The sequence below is a fragment of the Protopterus annectens genome, chromosome 12.part0 (assembly GCF_019279795.1).
Source record: "Protopterus annectens isolate FY-2018-M chromosome 12.part0, PAN1.0, whole genome shotgun sequence".
NCBI lineage: Eukaryota > Metazoa > Chordata > Ceratodontiformes > Protopteridae > Protopterus > Protopterus annectens.
Window position 1 is genome coordinate 485,046,692 of NC_056746.1, and position 21,366 is coordinate 485,068,057.

The 21,366-nt window shown below is 44.0% G+C and overlaps 1 protein-coding gene across 3 annotated transcripts in view; it reads left to right on the plus strand.

Annotated features, from left to right (window-relative positions):
* TOP3A (DNA topoisomerase III alpha) overlaps positions 1-21,366 on the plus strand; it is a 1,120,433-nt gene that overhangs the window by 741,996 nt on the left and 357,071 nt on the right. For all 3 annotated transcript variants that reach the window (XM_044089591.1, XM_044089590.1, XM_044089593.1), the window contains one exon: positions 10,783-10,912. In XM_044089591.1, coding sequence (XP_043945526.1) covers positions 10,783-10,912 — 130 coding nt within the window. The remainder of the gene's footprint in view (positions 1-10,782; positions 10,913-21,366) is intronic.

Sequence of the window (21,366 nt, forward strand, 5' to 3'; positions counted from 1 at the left end):
TTACTGTGTTTTCTAAATTTTATTGCAAATTGTTGTTGCAAATTGTTGGCCATCGCTTCCGCGGGCCTTCTCTTTCTCTCTCACTGGTATCCCTTTTTTCTGTGGGGTAGTTATTACTAAAATTTTTCTTAGGCATAGGTCCGTTTTTTTAGTTAGGACCTATTCTAGTTTTTTGTCTGTTGCTTGCTTGTTTGTTCTCTTTTTTGCCTTCCCTTCCTTTCAGGGCTAGACTCGTTTAAGTTAGAGGACCTAGTCCTCTATTGCCTTTCCTTATGTATTGTTTCCTCAGCAGGGCGAGGCCCGTTTAAGTTAGAGGACCTAGTCCTCTGTTGGGTCTTTCCTTGTGTGTAGTGTTTTCTTGAGCAGGGCTAACCCTGTTGCCTCTCTTCCTGTCATCCTCTATGTTTAATTTTGTGATTGTGTTGTGATAATATGTCTAAAGAATCTAAAGATCATAAACCTTCGGGTTTTAAAACGTGTCTTAAATGTTCTCAAAAGATGTCCCTGACTGACGGACATAGTATTTGTCTATTGCCTGGGAGCCATACATCTTCAGGAGGCATGTACCTTTTGCCACTCTTTTTGTTCTCTGGTTCTCCAGGAAAGGAAGAACAAATTGATCTTGAAAGGTCTCCTTAAACCTCCTTTTGACGAGGATTTAGCCAGCTCTTCATCGTCTCACTCCAGGTCTCCCTCTTCTAAAACAGAAAAGGTCAAGTTGGTCAAGAGACAGTCTTCCACACCGACTGTTAAATCAGGACCTCTAGAAAAAATTGCTAAACTGGACAAACCTTCCATCTCTGTGGCTCCTCTGCTTTCGGAGCTGGTCGAGGATATTGACATTGACACTCCAGTTTCGGCCACAACTTTTTCAGAGCCGATTACTGAACCCATACCTTGGAGCCAGTCTAGAGATTTATTAGCGATGTCTCCAACACACAGATCTCCGATTTTACAGAGATCTCGATCACCTACCTTGTCTTCCAGATCCTCCAGGAGCCTTTCTGAGGAGTATGTCGAGAGAGTGGTGTGTAGACTTTTGAAGTCGTTGGCGCTAGCAAATTTGTTGCCAGCTCCGACTCAATCTGTTCCGGAGCCGTCTAAGGCCATATTACCTGCTTCTGTTCCTCCTCTGAGCCACATCAGTCTTTCGGAGCCAGAGCTGTCAGTGCCATTTGTTGTGGAACCGTCGGTTCCAGCACCCCTACTGTCTGTCTCGAAGCTGAGTTCTGCTCCAACACCTTTGGTGGCGTCCTTGATGTCTAGGAGCCAAAGGTCACCAGTCGGCCCCGACGGGGATGCTCGGACCTGAACTTCTTCGGTTCCGAGCCTACCTTTCGGTGCATCGGCTCGGCTGAGCTCGGATTCTACATCTGTCTTGGAGCCTATCGCTCTGGAGCCAAGGGCTACTTCCATTTCCTTGGAACTGGTGGTGTCCTCGCAGCCAGGGAGATCTGCCTTCGAGATGATGAGGAGCGTGCTGTCTAGGTCTTCATCTCCACACAAGGGTACCAATGCTTTTCCCCCTCATGCTCTGACATCTGTCTCAGCACCATCTCTCTCTCATGATAGCAGAGACCCACAGCCTCAGGACCCCCCATTGGGTGGCCCCCAATTTTCCGAGACCTCCCCAGAATACCCTTCTGAGGAGCCTCCTCGGAAGAGAACTTGGAAGAGGAAGCATGTAGACTCCCCTGATGAGTCCATCACCTCTGACACTGACCTCGAGGAGCCAGAAGGGTTCCCGAGGTCGTTCTCTGATGATATCTCCTTCATAGATATCCTAGAGATCCTGAAACAAAGAGACGGCTGGCCCACTGTCACCCCTTCTGATGAGGAGTCAGTGTAACTGAAGGCTTTCGGGTCTCAACCTTCATCCTCTTGGGTGTCTCCACCTTTCGATGAGCTGTTAGATTTAGTGAGTCGAAAGGTGTGGGAAACTCCTGATGCTGTGGAACCAGTCCCCCGAAGGCCCAATAAATTTATTTCAGCTCCCAAAGAAAAAAGTTTTGACCAAAGGTGTGCCTGTAGATGCCTTGGTGGTGGCAGCAGCCACAAAGAAGGACCTAGCGGAAACTTCCTCATCTGTCCACCCACCGAACAAAGAATATCAAACGATGGACAGATATGGGAAGCATATTTTTTCTTCAGCGGCTTTTACTCTCAAATCACTGAATTACCTCACCCATTTCTCTAGGCTTCAAGGAGATCTCCTAAAGGAGCTACGAGATACTCTCCAAGGTGCTCTAACTGAAGGAGTCCCTGAGATGCTTACTGCCCAGTTGTCTACCTTAAACTCCATTGTTAACTCCTCCATGAGGCTGATATCTTACGCAGCAGATGGGGCAAGCAGGGCAGCGGTTTCAGGAGTTTCCCTTAGAAGGCACTCCTGGATGTGCTTATGCAACTTTGCGGAGCCCTTAAAATCTACATTTACCAAGGCCCCTTTGATGGTTCCTCTCTGTTTGGACCTAAGGCAAAAGACACACTCACCAGATCTGAGCAGGAAGGGAAAACTCTCTCTGCCGTGGGGGAACATTTTTCCCGGACGCACAAGGTTATTCCTTCTCCAGAGGCAGAAGAGGAGGAAGTAATGTTAGACATCGTCCTAGAGGCAGAGGGGGGGGGTCCACAAAACCAGGGTGGCCACAATTCTTTTCGTGGACGCCCCTATCAGCGCTCCTAAAGTGAGGCCTGACTGCGCTTCTCTGGAGCTAGTCGGGGGTCGCTCATCTTTGTACCCAGAAGCCTGGCACGACATCACACAAGACAAGTGGGTACAAAGAATAATTTCCAGAGGATACTCCATACCCTTCTCTTTTCCACCTCATCTAACCAAGAAAATCCCAGATGTTCCACCCAGTCACAGGGATCAAGCAATTATAGAAGTCCTAAAGTTGCTTCAAAAGAGAGTCATCCAAACTGTCCCTGCAGACCAGATAGGATTCGGAACTTATCCAAATTCTTTTTAGTGCCAAAACGAAAATGGAACTGGAAGCCCATTTTGGATCTCAGCAAGTTAAACAAATCAGTAAAGAAGTCCAAGTTCCGAATGCTAACACTACTGTCTATACTCCCTCTGTTAAGGAAAAACAATTGGATCTGCTCCGTAGACCTCCAAGATGCGTACTAGCACATAAAAATAGACAGGGCATCAAGGAGTCATTTACGCTTCTGGCTGGGAGCCAGTCATTACCAATTTCATGCTCTGCCCTTTGGTCTCACCACAGCCCCCAGGGTATTCACCAAGTGTATGGCGGTAGTAACGGCTCACTTGAGACGCCTTGGATTCCAAATGTTTCCGTATCTGGACAACTGGATCCTGACTGCCACCACCAGGCACCTACTTCTACAAGCCAGGGATGCAACTGTCCAAGTCTGCTCTCAGCTAGGCATTACTATAAATTGGGAAAAGTCTGTCTTGTTGTCCTCTCAATATGTAACTTTTATAGGTGCAGAAATAGACACAGTCGCAATGATGGTTTGCCTTCCTTCAGACAGAATAGAAAATCTAAGACAACAGATATACAACCTGCTTCCCCAACACAAAGTCAAAGCAAAGACAGTGCTCAAACTTCTAGGAATTATGGCCTCTACTATAACTCTAGTTCTGCTAGCCAGATTACATATGCGAATTCTACAATGGCTACTCTTTTCCCAGTGGTGTCTTCAGCAACTGCCTCTGTCTCATCCCATTTTGATAACAGAATCTTGCAAAAAGGACCTTCGCTGGTGGATCCAGTCCAATCAACTAAAGATAGGGAGACCATTTATTCTTCGCCAACCCGTTGCTACTGTGACCACGGATGCCTCTCAGATAGGGTGGAGGGGGCATTATCTAGGAAGGACAGTCCAAGGCACATGGTAAGAGCACAAGGCTCACTTGCATATCAGTGTTCTAGAGGTGAGAGCAGTGCTACTGGCATTGCAAGCACTTCACGACTTTCTTCTTCTAGGGACAATAGCAATCCAATCAGACAATATGTCAGTGGTATGGTATATAAACAAACAGGAGGGAACCAGATCCTACCCCCTATTTCGAGAGGCTCTTCGTGTTTGGCAGTGGGCGATATCTTCCCAATGCTTTCTAGTTGCAATGCATATCCTGGAGAGAACCAATGTGATAGCTGATAAGATCAGCAGGGCAATCTTGATGCCTCACGAGTAGTCTCTGAATCAGAAAGTTGCGGAACAGATTTTCCGCAAATGGGGACAGCCTTGCTGCGATCTGTTTGCCACCCCAATGAACACCAAATGCAGCAGCTACTTCTCCCTTATCCCCCCCTCCTGGGGGAGACACAGAGAGACGCACTTGTCCACAGTTGGCCCTCGGGACTTCTTTATGCTTTTCCCCCCTTTCTGCTAATATCGAAAGTGATCCAGAAAGCAAAGACCTTGGGAAGCAGAATGATTCTCATCAATCCTTACTGGCCTCGTTAGATTTGGTTCCCTTTTCTCGGGCTTCACCTTCTGGACGATCCATGGACTCTGGACCCAGTACCAGACCTTCTGACACTTACGTCAGGCACGTTCCATCCTTGTCTCCACACCCTCAACTTAACAGCATGGCTGCTCCACTTCCATCCCTAGTCAGACTTCATGATCTCTCCCCTGCAGTTACACATATCCTGACGTCTTCTCATAAATCTTATACGAGAAGATCGTACTCCAGCATATGGAAAAGATTTTCTCTCTGGGCATGACCTAAAAACATACACAGCCTCCATTCCCTTAGTGCTAGAATTTCTAACCAAACTTTTTCCTCAAGGATCAGCTGCTGCTACAATCAAAGTTTAATTGGCAGCTATCTCCAATTTTCATTTAGGACAATATGAACCTAATCTTATGGTTCACAGATTGTGTAAATCCTTTTTAAAAGGCACTACCTTACTAAGACCTCCTTTTCAAAAACCTGTATCTCCCTGGGATCTAAATTTTGTCCTTTCAAAACTCACCTCACTGCCTTTTGAACCTTCACATTCTTGTGATTTAAAGTTCCTTTCATGGAAGACAATGTTTCTGGTAGCCATTACCTCTGCCAGAAGAGTGTCAGAGGTGCAAGCACTCTCAGTCAAACCTCCTTACTTGGTTTTTCATAGAGACAGAGTTTCCCTTTGCACTAATCCTTCCTTCATCCCCAAGATTTGTTCTCAATCTAATATGAATCAGACTATTGAACTGCCAGTCTTTTTTCCAAATCATTCAAACAAAGCAGAATATAAGTTCCATCAACTTGATGTACACAGACAGTTAAGGTTCTATCTACATAGAACCAAAGAGTTTAGGAGATCAGACCAATTGCTCGTATCATTTTCGGAGACTAGAAAAGGTATGCCAGTCTCCAAGGTAACGTTATCAAACTGGATTTCAAATTGTGCATCTTTTATTTACTCTTCTAATGGCAAAGAACTCCCGTTTAAAATTAAAGCTCATTCCACCAGATCTATGTCCACATCCACTGCTTTTCAAGCCAGAATTCCAATGGACAGTATATGTGCAGCAGCGACTTGGGCTACTCCTCATACTTTTATTACTCATTACAAATTGGACTTGGCCTCCAGGGGTAGAGCCTCCTTTGGTTCCACGGTTCTTGAGTATATTCCCATGAGCCACCCGAGAAAAAGGTGCTAGGGACACTGTCCCATATGTAAGAATGAAAGCGAGATAGGACTACAGAACATAAAAAAGTTATGTACTCACCATAACATTCCATGTTTGTACTCCAACTCACCCTTCATTCTTACGAACCCACCCACCTACCCCTGTCCATGTATTCGTGGAGGATCTGGAGACAAGGTAGTGTCAGGCTTCTTTAGATTTGGAGACACTTTCATCTTTGTTTTTCCTTGTGGAAATACCTTCTATCCTTTTCTATAGACAGCAGCAAACAAGATCTGGGGATTATTACTAGTGCATTATGGGATACCTAGCTTTCCACGAGCCATCTGAGAGACTTTGAGCTTTGTAATCGGCCGAGTCAGAGCTGAGGATTGGCTCCAAACCCATATGTAAGAATGAAGGGCGAGATGGACTACAAACCTGGAACATTATGGTGAGTACATAACTTCTTTTTTTGTCTTTGAGAGGGTTGACTGAAAACAAAATGATTTGTCTCTTTGTGTTTTTATATACCACCTATTTAAAACTGCTACTGTCTTCAGCTTCTGTGTCATTTTTAGTTGACCATGCTTATGAATTGGTCATGAGCTAGTAGGGCTGTTTTTTTTCCTTACGTGACAAAGCTCTGGTGAATAGGTTCATAGGTAGGTACTAGGCTATTGGCCCTGGGGCCTATATACGCCTAGCCAAATGGTACCCTGGCTTTTGCCACCCAAGAAAATTATTTTCCTGTGCCCCTGTCAAGCAGAGCCACAGAAGTGATCCCCGGGGTGAATTTCCTATCTCCCATCCAATCATCAAGATTTTTCTTGAAGAGTGCTAATGAGGAGCTTTGTTTGATAGAGATAGGTAGTTTGTTCCAGAGTATGGGAAGTCTCCGAGACAGGAATCTATCCATCCAGCATGTTCTGTTTATTGTGGTGACAAGGTTTAGGTCCCTGGAGCGTGTAGCTCAGAGGGATTGGGATTTCTTTACGTGGAGCATGTCCAACAGCTCTGGGTTTTGACATAGCTTTGTATGTTAGAGATTGCATCTGAGTAGGCAATATGCGACATAAAGGTGGAGTTTTTTGAGACGGTCTGCATAGGGCATCTGTTTGAGGCTGGTAATCCTCTTTGTGAGGTATTTCTGTGGCCTTTCTGTGGCCTTTCCAGTTGTTGTAGATGTCTTGTGAGGTACATACCAAAAGGGGCATTGTACTCTATAATGGGTCTAATGAGTGATGAGAAGAGGGGAACAATGACCTCTTTTTTCCTGGATGAGAAACCTTTTGTGATGAGGTGTGCCACGTAGAAGGATTTCCTGACTACTGTGGCAATGTGATTATCAAAGGAGAGACTACTGTCCACCTGTGTCCCAAGGTCTCTTATCGCACTTTTGGTGTTAAGTAGACTACCGCCTATGTGGTAGTTCATGGGTACAGAGTTTTTACAAAAAGGGATGACAGTGCACTTTTTGGCATTGAGCTTTAGGCCATGGCTTTGACACCAGGCATCAGTCTCAGTGAGGCCCTTTTGTAGGATGTCCACATCGTTAGGAGATTTGATTATGGCTCCTAGTTTACAGTCATCTGCGAAATTTGTTAGCCAAAGACCTTCTGTGTTAGCCTGCACTTCAAAGAAGTAGATACCAAACAGGAGAGGACCTAGGACTGAACCCAGTGGTACTCCACTTGTCAGTGGTCTGAAGTTGGATTTAGGGTCTGCTACTTTCACAGTGTGGGTTCGGTCAGTGAGCCAGTTGGCAACCCATCTTGTGACATAGGGATTTATACCTAGTTTAGTGAGTTTGTCTATAATTCCAGAGTGGGGGATGGTGTCGAAAGCCTTGGCGAGATCTAGATAGGCTGTGTGTACCACTTTACCCTCATCTGTTGCTTTGGTGACTGCTTCAAAGAAGTCTGTCGGGTTTAGGAGACATGATCTGCCTTTTACAAACCCAAACTGGATTGGGTCCAGAGTTTGGAGATTACCAATGTCATTGTTTATAAGTTCCATGATGATACACTCCATAGCCTTGCAGACCAGGCTCGTCAGGCCAATGGGGCAGTAGTTCCCGGGGTCCATGGTGGCTCCCCCTTTGTGGAGTGAGATAACCGTAACTGTGCGCCATTCAGTGGGCACAAAGCCTGAGGTGAGGCTATGATTGAACATGGTACTTAGGTGGGGTGCCAGTTCGTTCTGTAGTTCATGTAGAACACAGCCTGGGATGTTGTCAAGTCCCATGGATGCTGTGTTCTTGGCTTTGGAGAGTGTGTTTTTTACCTGTGCAGCCGTGATTACAGGTACTTTGCATTCTTCCGGTATAGAGATGGGCCCTTTAGGGGATGAGAGAGGGGTAAAGTTAGCACTGAACCTATCTGCCAGGATGTTGTCAATATCAGTTGGTTCTGTATATTTAGTGCCATTGTGCTGTAGCTCAGAGCAGATCTGAGTGCTGCCATTGAGATTCTTGACATAGCTATAGAATGCTTTGTGGTTGTCTTTAGAATCAGTGGCAATTTTGTTTTCCTAACTAGCTTTGGAGGATTTTATGAGGGATCTCAGCTTCTTACTGAGGCTGACCACGAAGTTCCTCCAATCATGGGATTTTACTCTTTTTTTGCAACAGTTTCTTTCTTCAGTTGTAGAGTTTGTTTATAGCAGGGGACTACCAGATTGGCTTCCTTTTTTTGGAGGATAGCATCTTGGTTTTGTTAGGGATTGCACGATCCATGCACTCATGTAAGTGCTTATAAAGTGCAATTGTATAGGATTTAGCATACTGGTGACAGAACCTTTTGTCAGCTGTGGGACCATCTTTTGGAACAATTTTTCAAATTCAATTTTATGAAAAGGTGTCTTGTTTCACTTTTTATCTAGCCTAGAGACACTTCTGAAATTACAGATTACATGTGAACACAGAAGGTGAAAGTAATAGTATTTCACTTATCAGTTATCTTTGCATTTGATTACTGCGGACATTGTTGCATCATGTGATTTATGTTTTGCTGTTTACATATTGCTTCTGCAATTGTGTAATATAACAAATTTGTATTATCACTACAGAGACAACCCGTAATATAGATTTAAGCAAGAAACTGTGATTCACATTCAATTCATAGTTTAGTTAGCCCACTGCTCTTTTATAAACTGAGTAATAAATTCTGGCTGTCTCACCCATTTGATCAAGCCTGGAGAATGAAAAAGCAAACCGTCTGAACTTGCAGTTTATCTTGAGATTTGGTGTGCTTGGAATTAATTGTATTAGCTAGTGGGTTGCCGGTGGCTGTACAAAGCAGTCTTTTGGAACTGTGTGTGTGTGTGTGTGTGTGTGTGTGTGTGTGTGTGTGTGTGTGTGTGTGTGTGTGTGTACTCCACGACCTGGAAGGATACAGACTTGACTCATATCCTGATGATCTGGATTTGGTCAGTGCAATGGACCATGGAGGAGCTGGCTGGAGAGGGATGTAAGTGAACCTGACACTAGTTTACCTATCCTGAGAAGAGTACGCTGGTTCTTTGTTACTGCTGGAACTTCTGGGGAAAGCATGGAAGAGCACTCAATGTGTAATACAGTCTGGAGCATGACACCAGCCAAACACTGCAGATCCTCAAAAATGAACACTTTTATGCTGGGTGTACTAGGCATGGCATTTCCTTAGCAAAATGTATTTATTTTATTTCATTTATTTATATTTGTTTACCGGGCTAGTGCACTGATCTCAATGGACCATTTGCAGGCATAGACTGGGTGAATAGGATCACATAAGAAATGAAAATATTTACACATACAAGAATATGCTAGAAAACAAATATATGCAAGAATATGCTATAATGTTTAGTCCAGGAAGCAGTTTACAATGTCAAAACATGGGAAAAGAATCTCTTAGCCCCCTGCAGGTTAGTGGCAGCTATTGCCAGGTTTTGCCTTTTCATTCTGCCATCATCTTCTGCTTAGCTGAAAGGATAATTGAGTAGATGTTTTGGAGATGATGGTTGCAGAGGGAGATGGAGCAACGGTAGTTATAATGAAATGAAACGTGAGCAGTTAAAAGGCATAATTTTCCCCTTGCAAGTGCAACATTTATGTTCATCATACTACTTAACTTGATAAATCTTGTGTCCTTTTACTTTAGTTAAACACGTGTTCATTTTAGTAGACATCTTGTGTGTTGAAATATTCTGACCTTGAATTTAGTGTAGCCATTCCTTCACAACAGAATGGTGTATGTGTGTGCACGACTTATTTTAGAGATGCTTGCCAATTTTAGTCTCTGCAAGTGATTTTATATAAACAGATTATGCAGGAGAGCATATGTCATGCACTGATAAATCCTTGCTTTACGCTTTGATGTGTTTCACTAGTTGTATAAAAATGCATTTTTTGGATGGCTGAAAAAAATTTGAAATTTAATCACTAAAAATACGCATCCATAATTTGCAGTTATGCAGGGTTTAGTACATTTGTTTGCTTTAGGGCAGCAACATGGATTGCAGCTACATTTTGGAATGGTATAATCGGCATTGCATGTAGAGTCTGCTGTGTTAAAAAATCATACTTTCTTTCAAAAGAATTGGTAGTTGAACATGCATATGATCAGAATTACTGAAAAAAGACAGCTGAAAGAGAGAGACTGAAAAAAAAAAATTGTATGTCTAGCTTTTAGTTGTGCCTTGGCCATGATCACTGGATCCCCTTTATTGGGGAAAGAGTTACGTACCCTCTGGTGTCAACAAAAGTCTTACAGCCCATTCATTCCATAGCTGAAGGACCTTGTTAGGCTGTTTATTCCCCAGAGAGGTGAGAACCAGTCTGTAAGGATCGCCAGCTGCTGATTTCCAAATACAGGAAAGCATGTGCTCTGTATGTTGGTGCTACTTCCATTGCTTCCATTAGGTGTCACCCAGGTGACAAGCCAGAACTACCTTCCTCTTCCCTCAAGATGGGCAAGTCAGCTGTAGCTATTCACTCCTCTCCTCCTGCCCTACTCTCTCCCCCCCCCCCCCATGTCTGTACAGCTAATCAACCATATGTTGTCTGGGTCACAGTCATGGCTTTATCACTAATTTGCAGACCGGGTTTTATTTGTGAATAGCTTTTCGTTGTAGTGTTGTACTGCATTTTTTGGATACATAATTGTCTGTTCTTTTAAAGAAGAATAATGCACAAATCTCTTACAGATTATCCCAGTGTATGAGGTGGGATCTCAGTTTCATCCCACTGCAATAGAAATGGTAGATGGCGAGACTAGCCCTCCTCAACTCCTTACAGAGGCTGATCTTATTTCCCTTATGGAGAAGCATGGTATTGGTAAGTCTGGCACGGATTGATTTTCTTAACTGTAATACAGGAGTCTTTTACTGAATTTATAAAAAAAATGTCACTTCTGCTCAGTTCTGCAGATTTAAAGTACAGTATCATTTTCTGCATTGTTACTGCCAACATTTACACCTGTTATTGATTAGCCAAATTGTTTATGAATGTCCTGACCTTAAATCATGTGTATTGCCATTATCCTGCTCTTTCCAGCAGTATAGTCTCTGTCAGAGCTATGTATTTAGTGCCCATTTTATGTGTGAATGACGCACCTTAGCATATCCTGCTTACACAGGCCAGAAATAGATGACAGACAGGCACACTGATTTTTGATATCAGGTTATGGGTAGAGACATGCATTTTCTGAGGACAGTTAACTTTTGGACCAGGAGGCTGTTGTCCAAAATTTGCATGTTTTTCCCATTGTACTTTCCTGACTTAGAGAACATTATGTTGGTACACTGTGAGGTAGATTGGCCAGCAGTTTATTAATCTTACTGTCAGTATGCCTACCAGGCATCATGTCTGCACTGAGTATCTTCTTTCTCAGTTAAGCAGTTTTGCTCTGCTTCCACTGCCTCATATGTAATGTCCTTAGGCAGTACTTGTCATTCTTCTGTGACACAGGTGCAGAGAACAATTCTATCCTTCTATAAATTGGAACATGAATGAATTAATAAAATTAGCAGCTGAAGCATGATGACTGCCATTTATTGTAACTCTCCACAGCCTTGTACATACTTGTTGTATACCAGTCACTTTGGCAGAGAAACGAATAGAAATAACATTCACAATCTGAAGAGTTGAAGAGTCTGTTACTTGCAAATGGTCTTATGCATGGATTCCTGCAGTACAGAGTGGATTTTGTTGATAAAAAAATGAAATGATCAATCTTGTAATGGCTGTCCTTGTGCTACAAAAGTCTTGCTTCTAAGAGTAAAACGTGAATTACATGCAGTAAAATTTGGACCACCACATAGTACTAAACTGCACCTGAGAAGGTGACTGTTACAGCTATCATGCTATATTCTTGGTGCGATTAGATAAGCTTCCTTACAGCCATATAAACACAGATAAAACAACAGGAATCTTGTCTGTCTCTTCATTGTTGTGACAGTGATTTGAGCATTTTTCTGAGAGTGCATTCAGTTAAAATCAGCATCTCAAGATCATTTTTGCTTTTGTTTCGGTCAGTGTGATCAGTGATGCCTTGAAATGGCCAATTATTGTTCATAGGTAGGTACTAGGCTATCTGCCCGAAGGCATTTATAAGCCTAGCTGGAATGTGTTGACTTTCGCCGCCCCCTTGGATTAGTTCCTTGTGCCTCTGTCCAGCAGAGCCATTGAAGTGACCCCTGGAGTAAACTTTCTGTTTTCCATCCACTCGTCAAGGTTTCTCTTGAAGAGGGTTAGCGAGGAGCTCTGCCTAGATTGAAATCTTGTTCCAGAGCATGGGAAGTCTCTGAGACAGGAATCTATCCCTCCAGCACATTCTGTCTATTGTTGTGGTGAGGTTTAAATCCCTGGAGCATGTGGCTCGAGGGGATATGGTTTTCTTTAGGTGGAGCATGTCCATCAATTCTGGGTTGGACATGGCCTTGTATGTCAGGCAGTGATCACCTCTGAGTAGGCCGTATGCAACCAAGTACAGCTGGAGTTTCTTCAGTCAAGCTGCATAGAGCATCTGCTTGAGGTCAGTGATCCTGTTGGTGAGGTACTTCTGTGATCTTTCCAGTTGTTTCAGGTGTCTTGTAAGGTACATCCCAAATGGGGCATTGTACTCTATGGTGAGTCTGATGAGTGATGCGTAGAGGGGCCCAATGACCTCTTTCGATCTGGATGGAAACCCTTTTGTGATTAGGTGGGCCACATAGAAGGATTTTCTAACCACTTTGGTAATGTGATTGTCAAAGGAGAAGTTACTATCTACTTGGGTCCCCAGATCCCTTATTACGTCTTCCGTATTTAGGGGACTACCACCTATGTGATAGTTTGTGGGTACTTTGTTTTTTCCAAAGGGGATGACTATGCACTTTTTGGCATTTAGCTTGAGGCCATGGTTTTGACACCAGGTATCTGTCTCAGCGAGACCCTTTTGGAGGATGGCTGTGTCAGCCGAAGAGTCAATTATAGCCCCTAGTTTGCAGTCGTCTGTGAACTTGGTCAGCCATAGTCCTCCTGTGCTTGCCTGTACCTCTGAGAAGTATATACCGAACAGGAGGGGTCCTAGGACTGAGCCCTGGAAAACGCCACTTGTAACCGGTTTAGAGTCAGACCTAGCTCGCACAACTCTTACCATGTGGGTTCTGTCCATGAGCCAGTTGGCAACCCATCTCATGAGATAAGCTTGTCTATAATACCTGAATGTGGAATGGTGTTGAAGGCCTTTGCGAGGTCTAGGTAGGTCGTGTGGACCACCTTTCCCTCGTCTATAGCCTTTGTAACTGTCTCAAAGAAGTCCACCAGGTTTAGGAGGCATGATCTGCCCTTAACAAAGCTGAACTGGGTAGGGTCCAGTGTTTGGCGGTTCCCAATGTCTCTGTTAATGCGATCCATGATCATGTGCTCCATAGCTTTGCAGACCAAGCTAGTCAGGCTTATAGGGCAATAGTTCCCGGGGTCCATTGTGGCTCCACCTTTGCGGAGTGGAATAACCATTGCTGTGCACCACTCTGTGGGCACATAGCCTGTGGAGAGGCAAAGTTTAAACAGTGTGTTTAGGTGAGGGGTTAGTTCATCTTTGAGCTTGTGTAGGACGCAGCCTGGGACACCGTCCTGTCCCATTCATGCTGTGTTTTTGGCTTTGGAGAGGTCTGTTTTAACCTGTGTGATTTCAGGGGTACTACATTCTTCTGGTATAGTTATGGGCCCTTTTGGGGGTGAGAGGGGGGTGAAGTTTGCACTGAACCTGTTTGCCAGGATGTTGGCTATATCGGTTGGTTCAGTGTATTTTGTGCCATTCTGCACTAACTCCGAGCAGATCTGAGAATTGCTACTTAGATTCTTGACATAGCTAAAGAATGCCTTGTGGTTATCTTTGGAGTCCGTGGCAATTTTTCTTTCGAAGCTAGCCTTGGATGATTTTATGAGGGAACGTAGCTTCTTGCTGATACTGATCAGGGATGTCTTCTCTTCCCTTGGGATTTTACTCTTTTTCTGTACTAGTTTCCTCCTTCTAATGTATAGCTTGTTTATGGCAGGGGTCCAGCAGACTGGTTTCCTTTTCTTGGAGGAGTGAGTCTTGGTATTGTTTGGGATAGCACAATCCATACATTCTTATAGGTGCCGGTAGAGTGCATTAGTAAAGGATTTTACAGCTTGGACAGCGTTATCCTTTAGCATGGGGGCTTTGAAACTTCCCACCTCGGTCTTAAGTAACGTGAAGTTTGCTTTTGAAATGTTTTTCATGGTGGTTTCTTTGACCGGGGGTGGTGGCAGAATGTGGATATCCAGAGTGATTAGTTTATAGTCAGAGCTAACCAATGAGGGTTGACGTCCGGTGTGGAACACCGGTCGCCCATGTTGGTGATGACCAGAGTCACCTCTGGTGGGGGTGTTGACCAGTTGATCCAGGGTGTTTGAGTTTATAAATTCTAGGAAATGTTGAGCAAGGGAGCCTGTACTTGAGTAGTTCTCCCAGTTAATATTTGGGTAATTGAAATCACCCAATATCAGGGTGTTTGGTAGGACCTTTTATGTTTCCAGGAATGCGGAGTGGGGGTCCTGGGACATGGTGGGTGATCTCTGTAGCAAGCTATAGTTTGAATAGCAGTTTTGCCTGTTAGTTGCACGTGGATGATCTCTGAAGCATTGTGCTGTGCCACTAACCTGGAGGTGTGGGTATCCTTGATGAATATGGATACTCTCCCGCCTTTTGTATTTCGATCCGGGTGTTGTGGCCGAAATGTATGGTATGAGTTGTAGCCTGGGAGTGCTGGGGTGCTCTCTGGAGCTTTAAACCAGGTTTCTGTTACTGCACATATATCGATTTTCTCCATACTGAGGAGTGCCTCGAGTGCATGCATTTTGAGGTTTAGACTTCTGGCATTGAGTAGCATTACCCTCAGTTTTTTGTTACTTGTGCTATTTATGGCGGTGGGTTTGTCTTTGGAGCCTTGCCTAAAAAAGGCACTACAGGGGTGACGAGCGTTGGCCAGTATTCAAAAGCCTAAGGGTGACAGGTGCAAGCTATCTCTAGCGAAGCAGCGTGGCTTGTCGAGCATGTCATTCCAGGCTGACAGACACTGGATCCCCTTTGAATGACACCAGAAGCTTAGCCAGTTGTTGAAATTGATAATTTTTCTCTATACCGTGATATCATTCTTGGTGAGGGCAGGATGCTGCTCAGGGTCAGGGTCATACCGGCCTGGGCTACATAATCAGAGAGCTCCTCCTTGTCTCTTTTCATGTAGTCTAAGGAGGTACGGCTCAGGTCATTCACACCAGCATGGACAATGACAGAGTCATGTATGTACTTGTTCTGGAGTGACCTTAGTGCTTGTGTTATGTGGTGGATCCTGGCACCCGACAGGCAGCTAACACTAGACTGAACAAGGAGAAGGTTACTGAGTGGGACATCAGTTTGCCTGACTATAGAGTCACCTATTACTAGTATGTTGGGTATGTTATTTTGCCTTAAGGGCTGTGATTGCATGGCACACTGGTTTTGTGAAGTTTGTGTTGGGGGGGTGTTGAGGTTGTTTGAATGTCTGCTTTGGAGATCTCTGATGCTTTTGCAGATTTTTATTTAGAGCCTCCGAGTATGTTTTTGTGTATTTATGTGTGTTTTTTGCCAGTGCTGGTTTCATACCTCTATGTGAGACTGGCAGTGTGATGCAAGTAATTCCCTTCTCCTCTTGACTGCCTGGTCCAGTCTTGGGTTGAGAGAGCTTAGCCTCCAGTTTGGCTGTGTAATTGCATCTCTCGCATGTATTAGTGTTTGATAGAAGGGAGGAGAGGGTTGTCTGTGTACATGAGGCAATTGTAACATTGCCTCAAAATGCCCAGATTCACCAGTTGGACCGGAGAGTACACCTGAAACTGCCCTTTGGACATGCCTGGATATGTACAGTGAACTGTTTTACTGATTGGCTGGTAAGGTTGACTAGAAAGCCTTGTCCTTCTCTACAGTATAAGGGGGTGTAGTGCTAAGGTTTATTAGTGCTTGCTATGAGTTTTGAGCAAATGCCAGGATGAGAAGTGAATGGTTTGAGTGCTTAAATTGAAATTTTGTCTAGTTCCAAGGGAAAAATTGAAGAGTAGACTTTGTGGAGCCGGGAATACTTGTACCTTAGCTAACCGGCACTGCCCGGAGCACAAAACCATGCAAATGCGGGTTTTATAGCAGCAAAATGAAAGAGATAGAAATTAGCCCAAAATGGCCAATAAACTACTAATTTCTGGGCTGAAACCACTCCTCCAGGGACAGATAGGCTGCTTAAAGCTCCCTCTCTCACAGTGAATGCAAAAACTTCCTTCTATCCAAGTAAGGTATGGGCAAACGAAAACAGTCCTTGAACCAAATAAGGAATCAGATGCAAAAAACAGAGAATACAAGAAAAAGAAAAATAATCTGGTTCCACTCAGCAGTGAAAATCAATATGTCCTTTATTGTAGTAAGGTAAGAGCTTTCTCGGAATAACATCTGCTTCATCAGACCAACAAAGATAAAATAACAGTTACATTTTTAAACACTAAAACATCCAATCAAAAATCAGATAAAATGTGCATCATAGCTAAAAGCCATGTGATAAAATACATCTGTAGAATATATAGATCTCTAAAAAATTGAATAAAAACAGACTAAATGAACAATATGTTCTTAAAAATGGTAACTAATACAATAGTAAAAAAACAATAAAAGCTGGACTATTGAAATATATATGATAAAATATTAAAAGAGAAATCAATGCTTTAATGGCCGTGCTTTAAGGAAGGGTTTCAGGGAAACTCTGTTGTTTAAACCAGGAGGTTTATCAGCTTGAAAGTGCAAAATCCATTTCTGTTCACTAGATTCTGTTCTATTATTTGTCACCTCCTCTCTTGGTCCTATGCAGAATCTCTAGTACCATAAAGCTAAATTTATGTTCTTTACCCTCTTTAGCTACATGTAGTGATAGTGCGCTGGTTTCTTTAATATTCCCAATATCCCTAAGGTGTTCAAAATATTCTATCCTTAAACACCCTGTTTGTTTTCCCTATGTAAAATGAGAAGCAGGTAGTAAATAGCAAAAATAGACAACATTTTTGTTCGACAATCTGCATAAAAAGCAGTGTCTATCTTAAAACCCAAAGTGGGATGTGTGAAATGATTACCAATGTGTATATGTGTACAGGCCATACAATACCTACGCATATATGTACCAAGTCTGTCAGATATTATAGTTGATTTAGTATTAAAGGATCGATAACAGAGCTGACTCTTAAGTGATCTATTATTTCTCAAAGCAAAATCTGGCTGTGTGCCAATGACCCCATTTAACTCGTGTACAGTAGACAGAATATCCCAGTTCTTTTTAATAATATCACATGCTACATGCACATTGCTGGCAAAAGCCAATGGCATCCTTAGTTTATTCCTAGAGGTATCAGTGGAAGTGTCACTTGAGAAAGTATTGTCAATGTTATCCCTGTTGTTAATACTAGTGGGGAGGGGAGAAAGGTACGGCTGGCACTTACCTGACCTATGCCGCCTTCCTTCTGCTGTTTGAGAATCAATAAGTTTATTGCTATAGCCTCTTTCTAAAAATTCTTGTTTAAGTGTTTGTAATGCAACAATGAGACTATCTTCATCATTAAAAAGTCTCAAAGTTCGAAATATCTGTCCTTTCAACACAAATTAAATTTTGTATGATTCGGATGCATACTGCCATAGTGTAGAACATTATTCTTTCTAACAGTTTTGTTATACAAAGTAGTAGACACGGACTTCTTTATCAGAATATTCATAGGTAAAACTCAAGAAAATATTTAACTGATTTAAGTATAAAAGAAACTCTTGTAGCAGCTGCTCTGAGCCATGCCACAACAAAAAAATATCGTCCACAAAACTTTTTATAGCATTTGATGTTAACCTGGCATTCATTATTCGAAAGTACATGTTTAGCTTCCCAATTAGCTAGGGATAGGTTGGCGTAGCTATTAGCACAAGCTGTGCCCATAGCTACGCCAACTTTTTGTGCATAATAAACATCATTAAAAACAAACTCATTGTTTTCTAGGATGATTTCCAAAAGTGTGCAAATAAGTGTCACCTTAGTATCAGGGGTGTTTCTCTCACACAGTAATTCTCTGACATTTTCAATTCCCCATTCGTTGGGTATAACAGTGAACAATGATTCAATATCCAGAGTTACAAATAAACATTGTCCTAAGATAATTTCATTTTGTTTAGATAGCTCATTTAAAAAACTCTTGGTATCCTTTACAACAGTGCTACAATTAGCCAAGGCAGTATGCAAAGTCTTTTCTACAAAGATAGAAAGTGGCTCAGTTACCCAACCTTGGCCTGAAACTATAGGGCGCATAGGTGGAGTTAAAGGATTCTTATGTATTTTGGGTAGACCATATATCAAAGGGACTGTTGGATGTTCTACCTTGAAATACTCAAACAGTTGCTCAGATATCATGCCTGTTATTAATAAATCAAAGATCAAAAACTGTACTTTTTCTATGACATTACTAAGTATATGCATAGGTAAGATGGCATATGTATCAACGTCACTGAGATGACTTAACATAGATTCTGTATATTTGTCCTTGTCGATAACAATACCACCACCTTTATCAGCTGGACGTATTTCTATACTATTTAGTTCTTTCAATTCAACTAGAGCTTGTATCTCTGCAGCTGATAAATTACTAAAATTATTAGTTTGCTTATCTAGAGACTTCTCTCTAAGTTGTTGTTCACAAAGGTCAATAAACAGATCTATAGTAGAATTACTAGGTGGTATGTAAGTGCTGGGCTTTCTAAATATACAGTCAGCATTATTAGAATTACCAAACATAGCTTTAAGTGTAAGAGTTCTGCCAAAAAGGTGTAGGTCTTTAATTATCTCTGTTATGTCCATTCTTTGAGCCGGAACAAAGGTTAAACCTCTGTTTAACACAGATAATTCTTATTATTCCCTTATTCTCTATTGGGTGTTTTTGGGTGCATAGTTTTTGACCTTTTTGTAGTTTAGAGAGTTGCTAACTCCAGATGTGTAGGCCCCCCTTCCTGCCATTAATGAGCGTGTGTGTGTAGCTGCTTCTGTCTTAGCTGTTTAAGCAGGTATGTCTGAGAGCCAGAAACCGACTTTCTCTAAGTGCACAGAGTGTGGCCATAAGCTCTCCCCCACTGATAGCCACACTCTGTGCGTAGTCTGTTTGGGGGTCCCCCATTTATCCACAGGCTGCAAAATTTGTGCGGCCTTTAACCCCCGGACCCTGCGGGATCACAGGACCAAGCTGATTCTTACAGGTACAGAGTCTGCTACTACTTTTGTTCCCCCTTCTACTTCAGCCACGGCTGTGGCTATTCAGCCTTCCGGCCCTCCTCCCCTGTCCGGGACTCACACTCCCACCTCTTCACAGGGACAGAGAGAGAGGCCAAGAAAGACAGACACAAGGAAAAAGTGAGAGATAAAGAGAAAGAGAAAGACAGAGACCAAGAGAAGGGTCGCAAGAGGCAGGCCAACTCGGATCTGTTGGCCACTCCTGCCAAGGTGTTATTGTTTCCACAAAAAATTGCAAGGCCGTCTTCCCCTCGGCTTCGTTCTCCACGATTCTCCCCAGAGCCAGAAGAGGAAGCTTGGCCTCCTTCGAGGTCATCCTCGCATTGGCCCTCCCGGTCGGTGTCGGTGGCTTCCTTGAGGTCTACTAGGAGCCTGTCTGAAGCCGATATGGACGGGATGATGAGGAGGTTTCTGCAAACTCAATTGCAGATGGGAGTGTTGCTGGCTTCCCCCCCCAGCCGGAGCGGGGAGTTCGGCCCCAACATTCGCCCCGATAGCTCCTTCTCCATTCCACCCTCTGGTTTCGGAGTCTATGGATCCGAGGAGCCCCGGAGTCAGGGAGTCTGTACCGATGGTACCTCCTATCTCGATGCCGGCTATGCCCTCGAGCCTGTCTGATCTCTTGTCGGATCCGAATTCTTGGAGCTGAGATCTAGGCATTGGATCCGAGGGGATGAGTGTGTCTTCAGCCCCATTGTGGCCGGGGCATACTGTCTCCTTGGGCCTGGCTGTGCCAGTCTCTGCTCCAGTCCCTTCGGATCTGAGGGGTACGGCTACCCACACCACCAGCTTCAGGGAAGTCGGCTCCCCTTCGGCATTCCACATTGTGGAGAGGGTTCTCTCTGGAGGATCGAGAACCCTCACTTTTTCCTGAGTCCGCCCCTGCTCCCTCGCAACTGAGTTTGTCTTCCATCATCCAGTCCTCCCAGGGACAGTCTATATCCGGTATGCCCCAGACAGTTCCCCTTGAGGAATATGAGACGGTTTGTGAGCCCTCCCCGGAGAGTGCCCCTGTGGAGATCCCTTGCAAATGCCCAAGAGGAAGCACATGGACTCCCCTGAGTCCCTCATGGAAGATACTGACTTGGAGGAAGGGTTAGGTTCTCCCAGATCACCCCCCCCCCCCCGAAGATGTCTTCTTTGGAGATGTTATGGAAATTCTTTGCCAGAGGAGGGGTTCGTCCGCCCAAAAACCTACCTCGGACGAGTCAGTATTTCTGTAGGCATTTGATACAGGCCCATCTACCTCTTGGGTGTCCCCTCGGCCGACCTTCTGGTGAACCTTATCACTACCAGAGCCTGGAAGGACCCAGACACTGTGGAGCCAATACCCAAACAGCCCGATAAGGTATTGAGTCCTCCTGCAGACAAAGCATCTTGGAGTAAGGGTTCCCCAGTTGATGCCAGGGTGGTGGTGGCGGCGGCCACCAAAAAGGAACTCACCCAGGAAAGTTCCTCAGGCCATCTCCAGGACAAGGAGTCCAGGGCGATGGATCATCTTGGAAACTGGACTTTTGCTTCAGCTACCTTTACTATAAGGGCGCAGAATTGCATGGCCCACGTATTCAGACTGAAGTGTGACCTTGTCAAAGAGTATGTTGAGTTCCCCCCGGAGTCCATTTCGGCCGTGGATAAACGGACTTTCTCGGCTTGTATGGCCACTCTCAAACCCGTGTCAAATACGTCCATGCGTTTACTCTCCCATGCCACCGAGGGAGCCGCTAGGGCAGCCGAGTCCGGTATTGCCATGAGGCGTTATGCCTGGCTCCGGCTTTGTGACTTTTCAGAACCTTTCAAGGCATCCTTCACTAACGTCCCTTTTGACGGTTCAACCCTATTTGGGAAGACCATCCGAGATACGCTTATCCAGAGTGAGAAAGATGGGAAAATGCTGTCGGCCATCGGGATCCACTTCTCTAACCCTCAAAGGTTCTTCTTCAGGACCAGCAG